General features: G+C 37.5%; 1 protein-coding gene across 7 annotated transcripts in view; it reads left to right on the plus strand.

Annotated features, from left to right (window-relative positions):
- CARMIL1 (capping protein regulator and myosin 1 linker 1) overlaps positions 1 to 21,941 on the plus strand; it is a 194,158-nt gene that overhangs the window by 95,914 nt on the left and 76,303 nt on the right. For all 7 annotated transcript variants that reach the window (XM_017813289.1, XM_017813293.1, XM_017813291.1 and 4 more), the window contains exons 10-17: positions 1,389 to 1,477; positions 6,742 to 6,836; positions 11,095 to 11,181; positions 14,831 to 14,934; positions 16,882 to 16,959; positions 17,075 to 17,151; positions 18,066 to 18,170; positions 21,528 to 21,597. In XM_017813289.1, coding sequence (XP_017668778.1) covers positions 1,389 to 1,477; positions 6,742 to 6,836; positions 11,095 to 11,181; positions 14,831 to 14,934; positions 16,882 to 16,959; positions 17,075 to 17,151; positions 18,066 to 18,170; positions 21,528 to 21,597 — 705 coding nt within the window. The remainder of the gene's footprint in view (positions 1 to 1,388; positions 1,478 to 6,741; positions 6,837 to 11,094; positions 11,182 to 14,830; positions 14,935 to 16,881; positions 16,960 to 17,074; positions 17,152 to 18,065; positions 18,171 to 21,527; positions 21,598 to 21,941) is intronic.

A 21,941-nucleotide genomic window follows, 5' to 3' on the forward strand; every position in this document is an offset into this window, starting at 1 on the left:
AAAGTGTAAATTGTTGGACAATGTAAATTGTTGGACTGTAAATCCGTGCCATAAGAACACTGCCGAGGGTCAGTATGAGGTCAGACATATCCGGAGGCCACTGAATGCATTGTGCTTCATGAGTCCCACTCTGACATTGTGTTTGATAGACAGTATCCATAGTGTTTTTATAGTACGTGCATGAAACTTTCCACTTGCAGTCACACTGTTGTAGAAACACTGTGATAATATTCTGAATTAGTAAAATATGGAAGGTAAAGATAGACTTAGGAAGATGGCTGAGCTGACAGTGTTCATAAAAAATTGTCCCCTTTACTGTGTAAAGGATTCATAAGATTTTATGTGTGTGGTAGAGTAAGTTTGTTTTGTTTAGGGTTTTTTTGGGGAGATTCAATTAGTTTAAAAGTAAAAATAAAAAAAACCCAAAGAAGAATACACAACTAGAAAATGTGAGACTGTCATTAGAAACAAAGATGTCCCAGGTATGAATGTCACATTGTTGTTTTTAAAGGCAGATAACAGAATAGTTTCAGAACTTCATGACCATGACTGAAATTCAGCTTTGAATATCACATGAACACTTGTTAGTGTGTGCTGAGGGGGAAGTCAAATCCAGAAGCAAAATAAAAGTTTATAATTAAAGGTGATGAGGTGCAGAGCTCAGTGCATGGCTTTTGAATCATTAAGGTTTCATCTCTCTATTTGAAAGGGCAGAGCAAACAAACTCTTTTGTTGTCATTTTTCGTTCATGGTACTTGCAAATATCCATGCACATTCTAGAATCCAACAACAGTAAGATCATGAGATGAGATTTGCTTCTGCAAAGGTTGGAATAATTAATGCTGAAATATACTGGCCCTTAAACACTAGTCCCTGGCAGCCTTTGGAGGATCTGTAGCTGGGGTACCTTTGCTCCTGAGGTTTTTGTTTTGCCTTTTTTTTTTTTTTTTATCTGCCTTATATAATCTTTCTTTGTGTTTAGTTGTCATTCCTGGTCAGGCTTTATTCTCCTTTGCACTGGTTGCCACTTTCTTCCGAAGGATTAACATGCCTATGAACACGATTTCTTTAAAAATTAAATCAGCGTTTCTTCTGAATCACAGGATTTAAGTTTTTTTACTGTCATCATAAAAATTCTGCCCCTTATGGTTAGGTGGCCTGATTCATTAATTACTTGCTTTTAGTCTGCTTCTTGCTTCTCTGAGTCTTTTCCAGAAGTCCTCTGTTGCCACCTGACTCTCTTGGTTGTTTCTGATATTTTTACTTACTATTTATGTATGACAAGAAGATGGTTGTGGCCTGGATCCTGTAATGATGTACACCTTAACTCAATAACTGTCTGTTCCGTGTTTGTGTTCTTTAACACTGTTCTGTCTTTTCTGTGGCAGTCCACTGATGTCTGTGAGCAGATACTGCGAGTGGTGAGTAGGTCCAATCGATTGGAAGAACTGGTATTAGAGAATGCCGGGCTTAGAACGTAAGTAATTCCTTTGAAATGTTGCTTTAGTTACTGCTTACTCCCAGTAAAAGGGATGTGTGATGTGTGTTAGCCAGAATAAGCATTAAAAAAGCTTGTGCTCAGTGTCTGTCTTGTTCTGAGGAGCCTGTAGTCACAAGCTTTTTATCAGGTTTTCCAGAGGTTTCTCATGTCCAAGAAATCCCTTTAAAGTGATGTTTTTTAGGATTCTGGCTGGTGAGTTGGGTTAAGTAGAGAAAAATGATTGAATGAGAGCATAAACCCTAAAACAGTTTGCACTATTCCTCTCCAAATATGGCTGCTGATAGAAGTATGAACACCTTTTTGTCATTTAAAAAACAATGGTTTAAGTTTTGTTAAAAAAATGCATTGTTCCATCCTGCATAACACATTATTGTTGCATTCTCAAATGAGCTGGTGTTATCTTAGTGTGGATTGTGGTCTGCTCAAATATAACAGGACTTCTGCATTAGCAACCTTTTCCAAAAAAGTAGATAATTAAGTTTAATGGCCTGCCATAGCCTTAAAAGAAGATACATAGAAGTAAGCCATACATAAATTGCATATGTTTTAAATACAGTAAGTTGTAGTTACTAGGTATTTGCTTCTTTCTCCTTCACAGGAAATAGAAGCAAAGTTGAAGTTACAAACTAGCACAGTTGGAAGTATTTGTAGCTTGTCTTAGTGTTAGGGTAGTGTCCAAGAAAATGTAGACAAGATTAAGTCTAGAACTAATGAATCTTTATGTTAATAAAAAAAATGGAAAGATGGGAGAAGCAGAACACTGTATTGACTTACAAATAGAGGGAAACAAGCACAGGAAAAATATTCGGTGTGCCTTACACTGTCTCCTCTTCCATTGTTTGGGTCTTTTTCTCCTTTCTAAAATGGACTTTGCACTGAAATACCTTTACAAGAAAATTGTCTACTTGACATGGAAATTTGAGGTCGAGTTTGGAATTGCACCCAAACTTTCTGATCACTAGTGCGCTGCCTTTAATAGCTGTAATTCAAACATAAGCCCGTGATTTTAATCTTGTTTTTCTTTCAATATGTGCCACAAAATCCGGTGATAATCATTAATGTTAAAGGATACATTGAATGGCTTTGCATGTTGCCTACCAGAACTTATCGCTCTTGGATTAACTGATTTCAGTTTTAACAGGACTTGACAGATAATAAATGTGTGACTTTGGTTTTCATGTCTCCATCTACATGCAGAGTGTTTGGCATTGTGCCTTGGTGTGTTTCTGTTCTGATCAACATTGTCTGTGTTTGTCAAGGATGCATTTGTCGGTTTTACCATTTGTCATATCTGCTTGCTGGAAGGAGATCCTGTTGTTACTGGGCATCTTCCTTCACATAGCTTACAGACCAATCATTTTTAATGAGCTGTGACAGAATGCCAAACCAGGGTTAAGAAAGAGCTACCAAGAATAATGCTGTAAGAAATAACCCGAGCAGCTGCAAGAGCATATTTCTTCCTGCAGCAGAGTCAGTTTAAGATGATTCCATTCTTTTCTACCTCCAACCACTCATTTCTGTGATTTGGTTTGGGCCACAGCCTCATAAACACTTGTCATCCTCTCAAGTGATGAGACAGCAAACTATTGTGCAGTAGCAGTAATAAGGACTCGGGACTAGGGAAGTGTGAACTTCCTGTTGGGGAAAACAGGATGTCAAGTGAAAGCCCCTGTTTGATAAGATTTGTGCCAGTTAAGATGCTGTCGGAAATTTTATCCCCATTGCTATTTCTTTAACCAGATATAGAGGGTGCAGTTTAGATTACATTGGAAGGTTTCAATGAATATAGCAAACACTAATGTTTTGGTAAGTGTTTTAACTGAGATAAGTGATGTCCAGATTTCAGGGAGAGGAGAATCATTCAGGATGACCCAAACAAATGAGCTTAAAAAGAGAGTTATATCTGTGAGGTATTTTAGAGAAATGGAACAATATGTGATAACCATAATCCCCTGTATTCAGCACTAGTGAGACCACACCTTGAGTACTGTGTCCAGTTCTGGGCCCCTCAGTTCAGGAAGGATATTGAGGTGCTGGAGCAGGTCCAGAGAAGAGCAACAAGGCTGGTGAAGGGACTCGAACACAAGTCCTATGAGGAGAGGCTGAGGGAGCTGGGGTTGTTCAACCTGGAGAAGAGGAGGCTCAGGGGAGACCTCATCACCCTCTACAACTCCCTGAAAGGAGGTTGTAGCCAGGTGAGGGTCGATCTCTACTCCCAGACAACTATCAGTAAGACAAGAGGACATGGTCTTAAGCTCTGCCCAGGGAGGTTTAGATTGGATATTAGGAAGAAATTCTTTACAGAAAGGGTAATCAGGCATTGGAATGGGCTGCCCAGGGAAGTGGTGGATTCTCCGTCCCTGGAGGTTTTTAAGATAAGACTGGATGTGGCACTTAGTGCCATGGTCTAGTAACAATAGTGGTAGTGGATCTAGGGTTGGACTTGATGATCTCAGAGGTCCTTTCCAGCCCATCTGATTCTATGATTCTATGAACCAGAATATTCATTTCCATGAAACTGCAAGACAGACTTTTCAGTCTGCAAAGGCCTGTTTGCAGGAGCTGGCGTAAGCAATCTATTCCTTGCATTTACATACTCTCTGAAAGCTGGCAGGCAGAATGTTCCTACTTCCTTTCACACTGTCCTCTGCAGCCCTGTTCCAAAACGGGTGGCCAGCTATGACATGGGTAACAACAGAGATACCTGTTGCTGGTACCCAAAGGGCCTTTGACAGTGATGTTGAGTCTTATCTTCCCCTTCTTGATAGACCCTGAATGTCCTTAGACCTAACAGTGTTATTTCTTCCCACACATGTCCTCTTTTTTCTGTTGCAGGGACGTTGTCTAGACAGATCTCAAGGAATTGTTTTATTTGTCTGAGATTTCCAGATTGGTGGTGTCCTTACCCTTGATGAAATATCCTTCCTCTGCCATATGTATAGTTAAATTGAATCTTTTTAGGGCTTTACCTTCAAGCCTGAATGTGCTCGTTTCAAGCAAGCATGGCTGTGCAATGCGTACAAAGCAAGTTTGATGCTTTATAGAAAGTTTCAGAGTTACATTGCATGCTCTGTTCATGAAGTGTGCAGCCAAAAGAAATAATAAATTTTATGACTTGAAATGAGGAGTGGACAAAGGAGGGGAAGGGATGTTCCCCAGTAAGCAGAGCCCCAGTGCCTCCATTTATGGTAGAGGTTGCAACAGGGAGTGGGGAAGTTGTATTAGTTTTTTCCAGAATGAACCTTGGAGCCCTATTAGCCCAACGGTGATAAACCAGTGCTTTCTGGTGGCAGTTGGTTTACTGAACCTTTCCTAAGTAGTTCACACACACTCCAGTTGTCCAAAAAGTTCTGATAATCCTGTTTGTATTGGTGGCAAAAGCTGGAGCCGAGTTTGTAAACAAGACTGAAGGTAGGGACAGAGTTCTGTAATGACAAGAATCTGTTAGGGATAAAGGAAGAGGAGAAAACTCCTCAAGAAGAAAGGAGCATTTGTTGTTTTTTTTAACTCAAAATCTCATTTTTCTTGGCTGAACATAAGGAGTTTGATTCAGTTGCCTAAGCACAGGCATCTATAGCGCCATTCGAAATGCTGGAGGATTTCCACAGAGTGTTGGCAAGTGTAGCTGAGGACCTACAGGAGACATGTAGTTTTCTGCAGCAGCAGGTGATAGTAAAGCAGGAGACCCTGAAGCCTGTCAGGTGGCAGAGTTTCAAGCCCAGAATGTCTTTTTGTATTCACATGCTCCTTGCATTTTAGGAAAAGAATATGCTTTTCCCAAAGGCAGCCCATCATTATGCATCTGCAGCGCTGGAGCAGTTCTAGCTCCAGATGTCTTGTTTAAGGACCTGGTGTTTCAAAGGGAAACTAAACTTGCCTGGAACATTTCTGTACTCCAGTACACTTGGCAACCACAGATAACTAAAAGCTGTTGAGGCTATTCCTGTTCAGTGTCCACTGTTTTCCAGATACCAGAAGAGGATGCTACCTCCACTGTGGTTCTCAGCACAGAGATTCATCTACTAGTCTGATGGTAGGCAGGATCTACCCTGAGGAAAGAAGGCAGTGTTATTTAGCACTCTGGTAGCTCTCCACTACTGGGCTACAGAAAGGAAGATGATGTACTTCAAGGCAGAGAGAGAGAGGGAAGCTCAAGGCATATTTTTGATTTCTACTTTGGTGTCTAACTTAGGTGAAGTAAAAATACTGAAATCACACTCTCAGTTTGTCACAAGCACACAATAGGTCTAGTCCCTTATTACATGATAGCTTCCCAGTAGGTATGAGAACAGGTTTGAGGACTTGTCTTAGAGCTGATAAGACAACACCCTTCTGATTTAATGCAAGGAATGTGTCTCCACCAGAGTCTGAGAGTGCGGTCGTGCAGGAAAACCCAAACTAGCTTTGAAGTTACTGCTGTGGGTGGTGGTAGTCCAGCTGCAGCAAAATGCTTTCAAACAGGGCAGTGTTCCCTTGCCTCTCAAGTGAATTTGGAATAGAGGTCACGCTGCTACAGCTACCTACCATGGTCGGTTAAGATTACTTTAAAGCTGTCTATGCTACCAGGCCTGTCTGTTGTGGACACTATAGAACTGATATACTGTCATCTCTCTCAGGATCCGTTCCTGGGGCTGTGGTCAGCCAGTTATGTACTTTGATGCTTCTCACTGTAAAAAGAAGTAAGCGAAGACCAGTTCATCAGTGTGCTGGTGTTCTTTTGTTCTTTGAGAGAGCTATTCCTGCTGTTTTATAAGGCTAGAAATACTCCTGGTTTTTTGACCCTCTGGATATGCTGCAAAGCCCATCAGTTTGAGTGCCTCTACACTGTTGGTAGAGAGCTGCTTCAAGTGAGGGGGTTGGCTTGTGAGTGAAGGAGGTAGCGGTATGCAAGTTAGTGTATACGTGCCACTCGTGTGGCATGGAGGAGATGGAAGATATGCTCAAGTTATTCTGTGTAACTCCTATTTTTATACCTTCAGATCTCTGTCAAAAACATTTTGGGCTTTGCTTGAGTGCTCTTCTGTCTCTTAGGTCACAGAATAAATAATGAAGTAACCTTCTGTGAAAGATAGCAAATTAGCCAAATAAGCATTGTTTAAAACTGTGAGGAATCAGTTAGTGCTCTGTGGTAGCATAGGCCACTTGTGGCTAGTAATCCCTTGAAACTTTTAAACCTTTGAATGTGCTGTTGATAGAGGAGATAACAGGATTCCTTCTCCCTCTCTTTTCTTTTCTTGCAGAGATTTTGCACAGAAACTAGCCAGTGCCCTAGCCCATAATCCCAACTCAGGACTCCACACGATCAACCTTGCTAGCAATCCACTTGAAGATAGAGGTACTGTAACATTATGTTTTTCTCTTTCTACAAATGTAATAGGAGGATTATTGCTGCTCTATTCAGCTTTGCCTGAATAATGGGGTATTGTTCTGTGCGTAATGCTACTGTAAATATCTGTTTTTCACAAATGACTGGGAATCACTATTGTTTTTGATTTATACATATCCATTAGCATGTTGATAAATATTTAAATGTCTTAAACCAACTCTGGATTTCATTAGATTTCATTACATTTTCGTATAGGTTTCTTTTAAAGGAAGGCAGAACGCAATGATTGTTTAGGAATAGAGAGTGAAAAAAGAAAAGTGGTGTGCATTTTTAAAGGCAGTGTAATCAGTTGAAAGATGAAGCACAAGGCAACTTCGTTGCTTGGATTATATTTTCCTGATGGTTTTGTGTTTTTATTTCAGCCATAATTTCGTGTTTATTTTCAATATGGAAACTATTCCTTTTCTTCATCTGGGTGCTAACCTGTCCTGTTGCAAGCTTTTGGTGATGTTCAATAATACTGGCATAACTGGCATTCTTATGTAGCAAAGTGCTGTTAACTCCACAAGATGGAAAATCAAGCTTAACAGCTCAACTTTTCTCAGACCAGGCACCGCTAGGCATGATTTCAGTACATATCAAGTCATTCCCCTCCTTTGTCTGTTCTCTTTTCACCCAAGAGGCATTTATTTTTAAAATAAGGTTACATTCTTTCAGTCTGGAGCTGACCCTTCAGCACTGCCCATGTGAGATTTCCATTTGCTTCACTTGATGCATTCCAAGCACACAGTGTTCTGGGATCAGACTATCTTGTGCTCCTGTAAGGCTAGAAGAAAAATATGAATTCTGCACAGTGAACCTTTTCTTGTTTTATTTGTTTTGTTTTGGGGAAGTTTTCCATTCTCTTTGCTTTCATGATTCAAAATGGAAAAGCAGTTCATTTTGAGTACAACCCGATGGACTTGGAATGTTGTTAACACAGAATTTTGAAGATGTCTCTCCTTTCTTGCTGGTTCAGTGAGGAAAAAAATAGATTTTTTTTCCCTTTCCTCTTTTGTATCTCTTTTCTTTCTGACATCTTGTAAGACAACAAGTATGACAATAGCTTTGTTTTTAACCTATTCTGAGTAGTTTTTTTATTTAAAGTTATTCACATGAATTACTTTAACTCTTCTGATTACCTCTTGCCTGCTGATTACTGCTTGTCCTCGTTAAGAATCCATATCACATGAAAACCAGTGCTTTGCTGAAGAATGTTATTATTACAATGTGTCGTAGGCCTTACTGCATTCTACAAAAATTTCTGTAGTAAGCTGAAAAAAAGACTGATACATTGTTGATTCTGCTTCTGAAGAAGTGTATCTAGATTGTATTGTTTGAAAGGTTTTTTTCGAAGGAACTCATTTTTATCTTGAAAGCAAAACAATTGACCGAACACTGAGTAGATACTCTACAATGCAGGTGATTTTTTTCTTTTTTAAACATATCTACGGGTGTGCTTTCTTTGCAACAAACCTGTAGATTCAAACCATTCAGTATCCACATAGAAGATACAAATGAAATGCAGAAGCTCTAACTTGGAGAAATTAGCAGGGTCCTTTCATTATCTCAGCATCTCCTATCAAATATACAATTAAGATTTGACCTTTTTCTTAGAGAATTAAAGCACTTAAAGAGGAGTTAATGATAATTGCAATGTGCAAATATTGCAACTTTTCAATTTATAAAAAAATGTAAATGTGCTGTGATCTGATATTCACTGAATATAAGGTAGATTTGACTTTTATTAAACTAGAGTAGCAGCAAGGCTTTCACAAATAAAAGCTGGCATAGTGGAGATTCATATAAACGTACGAATTTCGGAAAATACCTCTTGAAAAATCACCTGCAGGAACTGCAAGTTCAACCAGATTATTTTCCTATTACAAGGGAAATAACACAAAGTTGTATGTTTTCTGGAGAAGAACATATTGTACCTTCTTTGAACAAAAACATACCCTAAGCTATTACTTATTGTTGAGTACCAATAAGTAAAGGCATTCCATTATATTAATGCAACTGTCTGTATTCCAGTACCATGGGAAGTGTGTTTATTTTAACTAAGGCATAGGATCTGGCTTCAATTCAAATCCAAAGCAGTGTTTGTATGCAGTGATTTTTACTGAAACCAGTCTCTTAATTTGTGCTTGGCTTTCCTCTGTGGTACTGTCAATATTTTTGAGAGTAATACCAGTAAAGTTTATTATCAATCTTGTCTTTAAAAGTCTAGCCATGCTAAAGTGAAGGGAGTTTTACTTTTGGCTCTACTATAATCTGCATTTAATCTCATATTTTGTTAAAAATAATGCGAAACAAACATTCTCAAGCCTAGAAGTACTCAAATTTGAAACTGTGTGCCTGGATGCAGTTAACTGTACTTCTACTGTTAGAACTCTCATCTCTATTACAAAATTAGCATAAATGGGTGGCTAAAGTCCATTCAAGGGCCTGAGTGACCAGAAGCACTTTTTCTTTTCTGCACCGGATTCCTGTATCTTGTCACTGGGCAGATCCTTAACTCCCAGTGCTAGTAAGATTTTAAAATTGTTCAGATTGGTTAGAACGATAACTGATCTGCAGATCGTTAGCTAAATACGAAGATGGAGAGGTAAAATCATTTACTGCATGTCTTACTCAAAATGCCAAACAGCAAAAATTAGATTTGCGATATCCTTGTACTTATTTTTTTCTTCTTTTGCCAGCGTAACTCTAACCTGATTTTGAAAGTATATATTGTGACTAAACCAGCCTAACAAATGTGGACAGTCAGCTACAGAATATAAATTCTGTAATATATAAATTGAGCCTCCTGCTTGAGTAGATAAAAACTTTTTTTTTTTTATAAGAGAGCTATGAAAGAAAATCCTATTGATATGATTTGATTCATTCCTGCTGAAAGCTGAAGACATTTGGTTACCATTGTGCTTTACAACAAATGATGCCAAGGTATCATGGGTCTAATATTTTGGCAATATAAATGAAAAACTGTATGTTTTCTTGAGCTACATGGGTGTTGTGCCTACCATCAGCGTACAGAACACGCTTTTACAGAAATTATTTAAAAAAACCCAACAGACCTACTGCAGTATCTGCAGGATATCTGTATCTTTCATTCTGAATGGTAAGTAAAACATAATAAAAACAGAGTAAACATATATATATACATATATATATATGTGACCTGCTAGCAGACTGTTTCATGACTGGGTACGTAGAGAAGGGTATCAGCTTTTTAATTTACTGTGTTTTGAATCAAGTAAAAGGCTTTACCCCCTTTCTTGTTGTCCTTTTCTCAAGTGAGTTGCTGTAGAGGACTGTATTTCACACCTCAGGTTAAGCCTTGAGTTTCTGTGTTAATGTTTTCTTCTAATAAATATTGCATAGATTCGTTAAACTATTATTTAGAATGTACCCTCTGAATCAAATTTCAATCCTTTGCTTAAATGGGGGATTAAATTTATGGAGTGGGGAACTTGGATACACTGCGTAAAGACTTTAATGAAAAGTACTTTTGTTTTAGGTTTTTCTTTTGTTGGATTAGTGCTGAGGTAGTCCAGTCTAAGTCAGCATCTTAATAGGTTTTTACTGTTTAGGATTGCAAGCAGTTGTAGCATTACCAGCCAGGATACAGGCTTGGAAACCTGTAGGCTACTGTAAGGGAGATAAGTCGCCATTACAACTTGGTGGAAGTTTCAGGCTTCTAGAGTTTACCTCAGAAAAAGAGAGCAGTGTTAGCTTATGTGTGTGTCTTTCTTGCCTTGGTAGCCCCTCCTTTTAAAAGAAAATAAAAATAATTTGAAGTTTCATGTGAAGTACCACTATTGGGTTTTATTTTGTGGTTGAATTTTTAGATTTATGTGGTTTTTTCTGAACCATAAAGCTTCCAGGTTTTCCAAGTGCTCACTATTTGATGTGTGTAAAGCTTCCCTTTGACTCCTTCTCAAAAGCATGTGTGTATTATATAGTTTCTAAACTAACTAAGGAGGTTTACTGATCATTAACAGCAAAATTCTCCATGTGTTCAGTGGTTAGCAAAGAAGGGATCTTGATTACATCAGTCATTTCAAAGGTTTATGGTCATAAAAACACAGGGTCCTCCTGCACAGTAAGTGCAGTTCCTTGCTGTTGTTTTCACCAGTGCAGTTTGCCCCTGCCATGATTTGCTTGGAAAACATGAGATCACACAGCTAACCTGAAAATATCCCTTTTGTCTTTGCTCCCCCAACAGGTGTGTCATCTTTGAGCATCCAGTTCGCCAAACTTCCAAAGGGACTGAAGCATTTAAATTTATCTAAAACCTCCTTGTCACCTAAAGGTATGTTTTATAAGTATGCCTCTTTTTCTGTTCTAAAACTTGCAGACTTACATACTTTTTCCTACCAGATTATAAATTAATTAATTCTGTAAATTATTTACATGTATTTTCTCAACAGCACAGCTGCTTTTTTGCAGTCTGGGGTTGCTGAACTGTGGGCTGGGTTCCATATCCCTTTCAGCACTTTGATAAACTCTTAGTGACTTCTTGTAAGTGTTGGGCTTGAACCTGTATTGTAAAGGAAGACTGAAATTAGAATTGGCATAAACTACGTTTCATACCTGCTTCAAAAAAATGGCTGAAACAAAAATGCGTAGGGAAATTTCCAAATGTTTTGCACACAATAATTTTATGAAACTAAGCATTGTGACAGTAGCTGTTAAGTGGCTTTCTCTGACTAAAGACTTACTTGTTTTATATTTTACAAATTTCTGATTTGATGTTGCAATTGAAATATATGTATATTTTAAAAGAAATAACAGTACTAGAACACAAGTCAGAAGTTTTCAGGATTTTCTGCATTTCTGTTTTACAAGTAGTAGAAGCAGTGACCTCTCAAACAGACTTTACAAACTCAGGGTCTCCTATATAGACAATGAATGTTAAAAATAGAAAAAACCTACTGACATAATTGTTGCTTTTTTGTAGATGTTGATGACCTGGAAAAGATGAGTGAGTTACGGTCTCTAATTAATGAAGAACATTAGTTGATAGCAGATAAAAAACATGCCCTTTTATCCTCTTAATTATTGCTCTGTGAAGTGCAGATTCTGTGTTCTCAGCTTCAAGGATTGACCTGGAGAAATATGGGTGGGGTAAAGGACTTTTGTTGTTTTAATATGAGTGCCTATAGCTCTTGTTATGCTTAGGTAAATAGTAAACCCTAAGCTGAATTTAGTCAATCATGATTTTCACTAAAAAGACTTCATTAAACTCTGGGGTTGTTGTTTTCCACTGTTAACTCAATTTTTGGTGACAAGCAGTTGATTAAGAATCTTGACTAACCATATACTATATACTAACCATCCATATACTCTTGAAATGAGATATTTGTGAATTTGACAGAAATTCATGCAGTTCAATATGTTTCTTCATCCTGTGCTTTTCTTGACGTGATCCGATGTCTTGTGATGATTGAGTCAAGGGAGCACTCTAGCTATACTTCTGTCTTTGTAAAGAATAAATGCCAGCTTGATGAAGTTTATCCACACATCCCTGTCAGTGAAGGTGAATTCTGAGGTTATGGAAAGAACTCGGAAGATTTTTAACAGGCTTTTTAAAGATGATCTTTAAGCAAAAGCTGAAAATATTTTCCAGTATAATACTGATGTCACATGAATGACCTCCAGAGAGTAACATCTCACCATGAATGTTGTCCTATGGCAGCTCCTCAGTATTCCTCAAAAAAGTCTATGTGATATCTTGAAATGGGGGTTCTTACAACCCTTGGGACCTGAAGCAACTCAGGTTGTCTACAAAGCTGTCTTAGTCAGATTTTCTTTAATTTAGAAAGACAGTACTGATTTTGTTTTAACTTGTGAGGCTATTTTTGAACTTGTAATACTTTCGGTCGGGAAAGTCTAACAGAAACCTTGGATTCAATAGACTTCAAAGTGCATGGATTTTTTTTCCCTCCTAGCCTTTCTTTTTGTTTTCATTTTTTTTTTTATTTTGAGCTTTTCAGAAATTCTGTACAATCCCTCGCTGGTTTTGACCTTATTTTAAAAGTGCTTTCTATTTGAGATAAGTTTCTAAGATTGACAAGTGAAGTTCAGGTGGTAGCTTCCCAGCTGATCTTTCTTCAAATATTGTATCTCAGAGTTCCTGAGAGCTATTAACACTCTGAGCCTCCTGAGAGTGGTAAAAGAGCATAAAAGATTGTCTGCAAATGAAAGTGAGATTACTGTTAGAGTATAGCATGAGGTAGGGTGAAGTTCAAACATAAATTTATTGATTTGAAGATTCTAGTTAAATGGAAAATTCTAGTATACTCATTCAAAAATAGGGCTTACTTTTCTGAGCCCGAGCCTGGGGCTAATTAAAAAATCCCTCATTCTCACTGTTTGCCTTCACTGATGTGGCTGATTTTGAGCAGTTGGTCTTTTTTAAGCACGAAACAAACAGCAACATTAAGAATTTTTTGATAGCTCTTCTTCTCCAAACTCAGACACTGCTGCTGAATTCCCATGTTCTTGATAGTATGTGCTGAATTGCTGATAGCTTAACCCTGGCTGTAACCTCAGCTGACAGCTAAGTACTGTCCCGCAAACAGGACAAAATTGCATTTGCTTATAAATGTTGATGAGAAAACTCACTAAAGTGAATCCAGAGCTCTAAGCTCTAGTGGTTAAAGAGAGCTTTTAGTTCTTTTGAAGTTTCAAAAAGTATCAGTTTGCAATTTACCTTTAGCAATAGGGTGTAGATTCAACAACACAATGTGAACATAAAAGAAAAATGACATTGAGCAGAAAAGATTTAAGATTTGACAAAGGTGTTCCTGTGCTTTGATTCCTTTCAGTATCAAAAGCCTCCTGAAACCAGGAGCCATACTACTAACATGGGAGACTTTCTTAATATTTGAAAGCTTGGAAAAACTAAGGCACTGACAGAGGTATTTTGGTCTCTAGTAGCTTCCTAGCTGCTTCCTCCACATCCTCACTGATAATCATGTTTCATAATAGTTTTTAATTGAAGACTGGAAATGTTCCATCCATTGAATGCCAGTCCACTTTCACTGACCAGTAGCTTTGAGAAATGGCTGAACAATGTGTAGTAGATCACCTGCCTGCTTTATAGCTTTGGCTGGGCACTTGCAAAAAAACTACTGCATCAACTAAAGGGCACAGTGATGCTTAGCATGTAAGAAACACATGCATGTAATGCTTGAAAGGCAGCAATAGCTATCTAAATAAACTGAGAACTTGATAAGCTGCAGAGCCCTCGGATGAATGTTAGGTGAAAGTTAGATTTGAAGAAGTCAGAAATAGCCATGTCCTAATTTGTATTTGGAAAAGCTGAAAAATTTCCGTGGAAGGAAGCTCTGACTGGTTTATTCCCAAAGTCAGCTTTTTAATTTTAATGTGAAAAATGTGTCTGTCTGATCAGGAACTGAGAGTCTTTATGTATCTCTTGATATTTTAATTAACTATTTTTATGAAATTGCAGGCAAATACATGAATTGAAATATTTTTCATTTCTAGGTCTCATCAGTTGCTTTTGAAGTTCTGGCAATTATAATTGTTAATGTACTTGGTCTTCCACAGATACTTTAATCTACTTCCACAGATACTTTTATCTAAATATTATTGTTTTCAGGAAGACACTGGCTCAACATTATGGAGTAAACTGTGTTTTTAAATTCTGTTTCAAGATGAGATTGCATCTTTCCTGGATCTGGGACATAAAATACACTGTGGTTCCATCAGGGCAGCTGGGAGAGTGTGGTCCAGTCGTAACTGGGTATGCTGTGGCAGGGAAGAGTCTCCTATCTGCCTGATGATCTGTGTTCCTCTGTTGTAGTACAGTGATGATAATAGGAAGTCATTAAACATTTGTGTATGTCTGTGTTCACTGAAATTGTGCACTTGCAGGGGCTGGGCCAGTTTTGTGTAGAGTTGACTAAGTTGAATACTGACCTTTTTTTTGTCAGGGGTGAATAGCCTTTCCCAGTCACTGAGTGCCAACTCGCTGATCGCGAACACACTCGTCTATCTCGACCTCTCAGGGAACGTGCTCCGCGGTGACGATCTCTCAGTAAGCACTTTCTTCTCATTTGGGAGCTAATGAATGGATGTTTCAATTAATTGTTAAGAGAAAGGCAAATGCTTTTTGTTTAGATCCTTTTTTTGCCTTTATTTCTGTACAGTTTTAGTAGAAAGAGAAAAATAACATTTTTATCTCTACTCTTCAGTACATAGTCGAAGAATTGCCCCCCACAACTAAAAAAATCCACATAAATTTAGTTTACGCTTTTAGTCTTTAGTTTCTACTGATAAATGTGAAAACTGCAAAGGTACCACTTGTTTCAGTGGACTTATCATGCTCTCTGAGTTCTGTTTGAAAGTGACCAAAACACAATTAACACCCCCTTATTTTTAGTGATAAATGCACTACAAATTTTTCGTTGAAAGATAAGAAACAAATTATTTCTTTTGACTTGGAAATACTTAATTTCTGGTTTTCTGTATTCTTGTTTGTATAAATAAATCTGTGCACCTGCTTGACGCATGCTGTTGAAGCTCATGATTCTTTAAAGAATGTAATTATTTTTAGAATTCTTTGTTAATTTTATCAATTGCCACAGAGGTGCAGCTCTATTTTCTCTGTAACAAAATCCACTTACTTCCCAGTTTATATGTATTCACATTTTGACTGCTACATCTGTATTTCTGTCTCACATCAAAAGTTGTGTGCATGTAACTGTCAGGCTTTGAATTCTAAGTATTGAACATCTAGAAGATGCAAAACTACAGTCACCCAATCTCATAATTTATAGTGCAATCAGACATGACTTTGTGACTTTTTCACGTCTTACTTGTTTCAGATTCATCAGCATATTCAAAGAACTAGTCTTTTCAGACATGAGGTGAAAGTTTCAGTGGGACAACAGGGTTTTAAAGGTAGCAAACAAATAGTTAAATGTAAGTAAAGACACAGTGAATTACTCTTTGAGAGAATAACGTAGCAAATAATGTAAAAACAAAAAGTAAAATAAAATGTACAACTTCAGTAGCTAGTGCTTCAAGAAATCTTACCTACAATATTGTAAGAGACATAAATGCAAAAAGTGGGGCTTTTCTTAGCCTGTCAGAGAGATAGAGAGGTGGTTCAAAGCTCAAGATTGTTAATGCTGAGGTCTCTTTATCTGTGGAACAGTTTTCCAACAGGAGTAAGGAATTTCTGTTATTTAGCAATTAAAATAAACCCTAACAAAGCACAGAAATTTTTGAAGTGGGGACCTTTCTTACATTGTAGATATAGGGGCTCAATGACCTAATTTTTAGAAAGATGGATCTATTTTAGAAATGGTAAGCGTGCGCTGTTTGGCTGGATTTCATGTGGAGTTGAGCTTTCCACATTTCTGTGAATTAGGTCATACTTTTATCTTTCTCTGAGACTAAAAAGAGCCCAAAATGAAACAGTGCGTAGTAAGAAGTGCTAACATTTACATGACATATCCTATACAGTACTAAGCCATCAATGTAAAAAATCTTGTTACCTGTTCTGTATTCTCCCTTAAACATATAGTGCACAGCTGATATTAAGAAATAACCATGGATTTCAGGTGCAAATTAGTTGCTTCCCTAATGCTTAAAGGGTCTGGCTTTAACTTACAAACCAATTAGCCTTTCTGAAATGTAACAGCCAATCTGAGTGCCATTGCAAGGTATTTCTAACTAAATTAATTATCATTTGCTGTGAAAGTTAATTGCAATAACTCAAGACTTATGCATTAAGAGAAATCTTGGGCAAATGTAGTCTGAGCACCATTTTCCCCGGTTTAGTGCCACACCCTATTATTTTTAAAAATCATAGCCTTCAAAAATAAAACATTGATTAGGTGAAAAGAAGTTTCAGACACAACTCTTGTAGTGCAATTTTATAGTAAAAGGCTAAAATGTAATGAGGGGTAGTGATCCAGTAATTGTTGTCATAATATAAAAATTAACATGGGTAATTTTTTTTCTCCATTAATTATAGAGCCTGTACAATTTTTTGGCCCAGCCAAATGCCCTTGTTCACCTGGATTTATCCAACACGGAGTGCGCGCTAGATATGGTAAAGACTTTTTTAGTGGAGTGTCAAATACCAAGGAAACATTCCCCAGCTTCTATCCCTAGGTACTTTTCTGGGTTAATATAAAGTTAAATCAATCTTACTTATTTTGAACCAGGTGTGTGGAGCCCTTCTTCGTGGATGTCTTCAGCATCTCGCTGTCCTTAGCCTCTCTAGGACTCTGTTTTCTCACAGGTACAATTTAAATGTCATTACTCTCAACTCCTGCAATATTTTGTTCTATAATTCCTTCCTCTCATGTAGCAGCTTTCTTTTTAAGAAGAAGTCTAAGATTTTTTTATAAAGTCGTAGAAGTCTTAGTGCTCTATGAATAGGTATTGATTATTCTAAACAAAATATATTCCTTCCCTTTCTGTTTTTCGCTAAAGATCTATAAAATAAGCTACCTTGTCTAATATGTGTTTTTGTGATTCTGATGCAGCAGAAACTCTATATATATCTTGTCTCTAAGAGGCACAGCATCAGACTTTGAAGTCTCACTAACTTGCCTGCTCTTTAAATATGATTTTGAAGTTTGTATTTTTTCAGATTTAATGATGGCTACAAATGCCTTTTTTCCTTTTTTGTCCTCTACTGCGAGGAAGTCCCTTTGAAAGCCTGAGACTGAACGTTTACTTTTTAGAATATATGCATTGTAGGAAATATTAGCTTCCATTTTCTTCAAATTGGTGGTGCCTTGAGTCCATATCAGAGATGATACTTCATTGATGCTAAGGTACTCGAACATTATTTCTAGTGGTGAAAAAGCAATTTCAGGGTTTTTGTCATGTCACGTTGGATCTTCTGCTTGTGAGATATAAGAATGTTCACTATTAACCAGACCTAAATGATCATTCTTTGTAGTTCACCAAACAGAATTAGATAGTAATGTCTTCTGTGCAGCAGCGCAGTGCTGAGGAATGTTTGTTGAATCAACATTTTGATGACATTATAATTCTAAGCTAATTGAGAGCCACTGATTACAGAACTGCTGAAGGTAGAGCAAATTAAACATGTAAAAGATCATTACATTTCTGTTGGCTTTCATTCACTCTATTTGAATGAGGAGTGTCTGGATGCTACTTCTTAATGAATTTGTTTACTTACAGAAAAGGAAAAGAAGTCCCTCCTTCCTTCAAACAGTTTTTCAGCAGCTCACTTGCTTTGATGCAGATTAATCTTTCAGGAACTAAACTCCCTCCTGAGCCTCTAAAGTAAGAATTTAATTTTATCCTATGCCTAAAACCTAGTTTGCATTGTTGTTATGTGAATGCTTCATGAAAAATGAAGGGGAAAGAATTCTGCTTTCTTTTTTTTCCCCATTGTACTTTATTGATATTAAAAGACTGAGTTTTGTAATGGTCACACATTCAAAAAATGTTTCCATCTCACAGTTGAGACTATTAATCATATTTTGTTCTGTGGGAATGTCACAGTTGTTTAACTTCTGTCAGCGTTTTTTTGTGATATATTTCTTGCTTTGTGGCTTGCGAACAAAACTGCTTCACAGTGAAGTACTTGTGTGAGTGCCATTCCTTTGAGACTGCATTATGGCAATGGCCATTATGAAACTGAACCTGTTGCAATATTTGGAAGGAGAAACCCATTACATGGAGCTATGCTCTCTGTTAGGGGGAAGAGACAATGGCAGCAATTTTTAGGAAAGCTAAGTAGAATACATATCTTTGTTCTATGTCACCCATCCTGTGGATAACACACTCTGCAAGCTGAGGGAAATAGTGAAGCACTGCGTCACCCTTCCTGTGACTTGTGTGGTTTTGAACTGTGTTGAAGTTTTCAGACATAAAATTTAAAAGTGTGTTTTAAAGTGGAGATAGATGTAAATAGATAGGTCTAATCTAGATAGGGCATTCTGTGATTCTGGCAGAATCATTGTGTTTATTGGGCTAAATTAAAGAAAGGACTCTTTCCAGAGTGTCATCTTCCTAGCTAATATTAAAACATACATAACCTTTTCCATACATTGTTTTTTAGTATTTTTTCGTAATGCAATTCAGTATTGAAGAGGTCAGTACAATATCACAGAATCACAAAATGAGTAAGGTTGGGAGGGACCACAGTTGGTCAGTTGGTCCAACCTCCCTGCTCAAGCAAGGTCCCCTAAAGCACATGGCGCAGGATTGAGTCAAGGTGGTCCTTGAATATCTCCAGTGAGGGAGACTCGACACCTCTCTGGGCAATCTGTTCCAGTGTGTGGTCACCCACACAGTGAGGAAGTTCTTCTTCATATTCATGTGGAACTTCCTCTGCAACAGTTTTTGCCCATTGCCTCTTCTCCCATTGTTTGACACCACTGAGAAGAGCCTGATGCTTAAGTCAGATGCACTTGATTGAAATCCACATTCAACTGCAGGAGCCATTTTAGCTTTGTTCTATGTGATGCTCTTAGTTGCTGTCTTGCTTGCTCAGACTTTGCTAGGATTAGCAAGGTGTGGTACAGATGTGGTTTAAAACAGAAGGTGATTTCTGAGAAACACGTTGGTTGATTCTGATTAATTTAGAGCTATTGATTCTGTGGTGGAGGGCAGCAGGGAACTATGTTTTCTGAAGCAAGAAAAACAGAGGATGTATGTGACTACTACAGAAGACAGTATTGGTGCCACAGGAAAAAGAGAATACTGTGAGATATTGAATATATCCACAGAAATTAGGAAAGGTGAGAAGCACATAAAATTAAGGTTCATATTTAGCTCTTCTCCTTGGCATGCTGAGTATCTCCTGAGGTATGAGGAGTTTTGGCTGGTGAGTGCTCGACAATTGTCTGTGCTCATGGAAGATATTATTGTGTTAATTTATCCCAAAAACTTGGGACCCCTTGATCTGCCAGCTGTTCAGCAAACTACATAGTTAGTATAGTTAATGTTCCATTGCAGCTCATTCTTTTTTCACCATTTTTAACAGAGTGAGGCAGTTTGTACTCTTTTCCTTGTTGAAGTGTATGTTGGCATTTTTGTTCATTTACAGACATTGCCAAAAATTGTATTTTGATCTGTCAGTGCTATAACAGGACAAGTTTCTGATATGCTTCTCATGCAAATGCTAATTACAAGGCCAATTTTTGTGTTCTACATCTAACACAGTTGACAAGACTTCTCCATGTATTGCCACGTGTGTGATTTAAACAGAGTAGCCAAGTATATGATATGTCTGGCTTTGGTCCCTTTGAGTGCTGGTGATTTTTCATGACAAAGAATTAAGAAATCATGGGATTTTCTTAGTATGAGTTTATAGGAAAGAAGTTAGGAAAAAAGTAACTTTTTTTCTTCTTTCTGTGAAGAGAGTACACTTGAAGCAGCACTATGTCTCTTTTTTTTAATGTTTTTTCATTTCCTCAAAATGTTTGGGAAGCTCTTTACAAAGTTATCATTGAGACTGAGTTTGAATGAAAAAACACGTTTGTTTATGAAAGATAGACAAGATAATCTAAAAATTTGTAAGAACTATTGCAGAACTTTCACATTTTTTTCAAAGTCTCTATATTAGTAGCTTAAGAAGTAAATAAGCACAAGATATTTGCCTTTGTTAGTAACAAAGGTCTGATTATACCTGCAGGGCAGATATAAATAGGTTTAAATGAAAAACCTGCTCAAGACACACACATTTTAAATACATCTTTGACATACTACTTGCATAGCAAATGTGTAGGCACGTGGTTCAGCAGAACGGATTGTTTTTTATCTCCATGCATCAGTCACTTGGATTCTGTTGGCTTGCTTTTGGCTGAAATGAAGTTTGGGAAGGAAGTCCTTCTGTTTCTCTGTTGAATTATTAATTCAAAGCCACATCTATTCTAAAGATACTAGAAGGTATACACAGATTTTGTTTGCTGTTTCTCTATGACACATACAGTTGTGCTTTCTGATTTGACAGTATTAATACAAATATGAGATTAACACTAACTTTTATAAGCGGAAACAAACTTGTGAAAGACTTTAAAGGTGGATTTATGATAATCATAATCAGTCATTGCTACACATGTCTGTCATCCTGCCTAAAGACAAAGGATACCATTGTCTAGGAATATAATTTTGGAATCTGTAAATACTTTTTGGGTTGCAGAAGTGGAGAACTGTGATACTTGAACGTGATCCAGCCTTTGAGTGTTACAGGCACTGTGCCTGGCCGAAAAAATGGCTGGCTGCATGGCATCTTGCATATATTAAAACCCCCATTTTTTCCTGAATTTTTATTAAAATCAGAGAGGTAGTGTGGTTGTACAACAGAACACTCCTTTTGTAATCATTTGATGCTCTTTGAAAGCAAATGTTGAGGAAAATTAATCTCTGATTAATGTTATTAAATTATGATGGTGCATTAGCTTTATAGTTTATTAGCCTTTCATCCCTGCAGTTTTCGAAGCTGCTGGAGTATTCTAAAGTGTGGCAGGTTTGAGCTGCCATTGTCATTTAAAAAATAACTGCTCAGCTGGCATTCTTTTGTTTTGAAATGGTTCTTTGCATTATAGGCGTCTTAACCTGTGATCATTTAGATGATGATGATGTAAAGCTGCCTTTTTTTTTTTTTAAGTTTCTAAAATTGATCTTTTTCAGAGCACTTTTATTAGGCCTGGCTTGCAATCACAATCTGAAGGAGGTGTCTTTAGACCTCAGTAGCTGTGAGGTAAGAAATATTTATCAGGATATGTTCAAAATATGTGATGACATGGTATCAGAGTTCCTGTGCAATCCACTGGGTGAGATGTTCTTCCTCTGTAGTCAAAAGTTGTAGGAAAGGTGGAACTCAGAGAAGCAGTTATGGTAAAAGTCAGCTGCTGTGTGTTACAGCATCCTAAATAATAAGCACAGAGGTTCAAAGCACCTGCAGCACCTGATTGGCAAAATCCTCCTTGCAGTGCAGCTGTTCTACATACTGAGCCAGTGTGTTTGCTGCTTGGCATCCTCTGCTCTCTGGTGCTGTGATTAGCAGCAGGATTTTCGAAGGTGCCTAGACTTGAATGGGTTGAA

This window comes from Lepidothrix coronata, unplaced genomic scaffold (genome assembly GCF_001604755.1).
Source record: "Lepidothrix coronata isolate B3197 unplaced genomic scaffold, Lepidothrix_coronata-1.0 Scaffold40, whole genome shotgun sequence".
NCBI classification, from domain to species: Eukaryota; Metazoa; Chordata; class Aves; order Passeriformes; family Pipridae; genus Lepidothrix; species Lepidothrix coronata.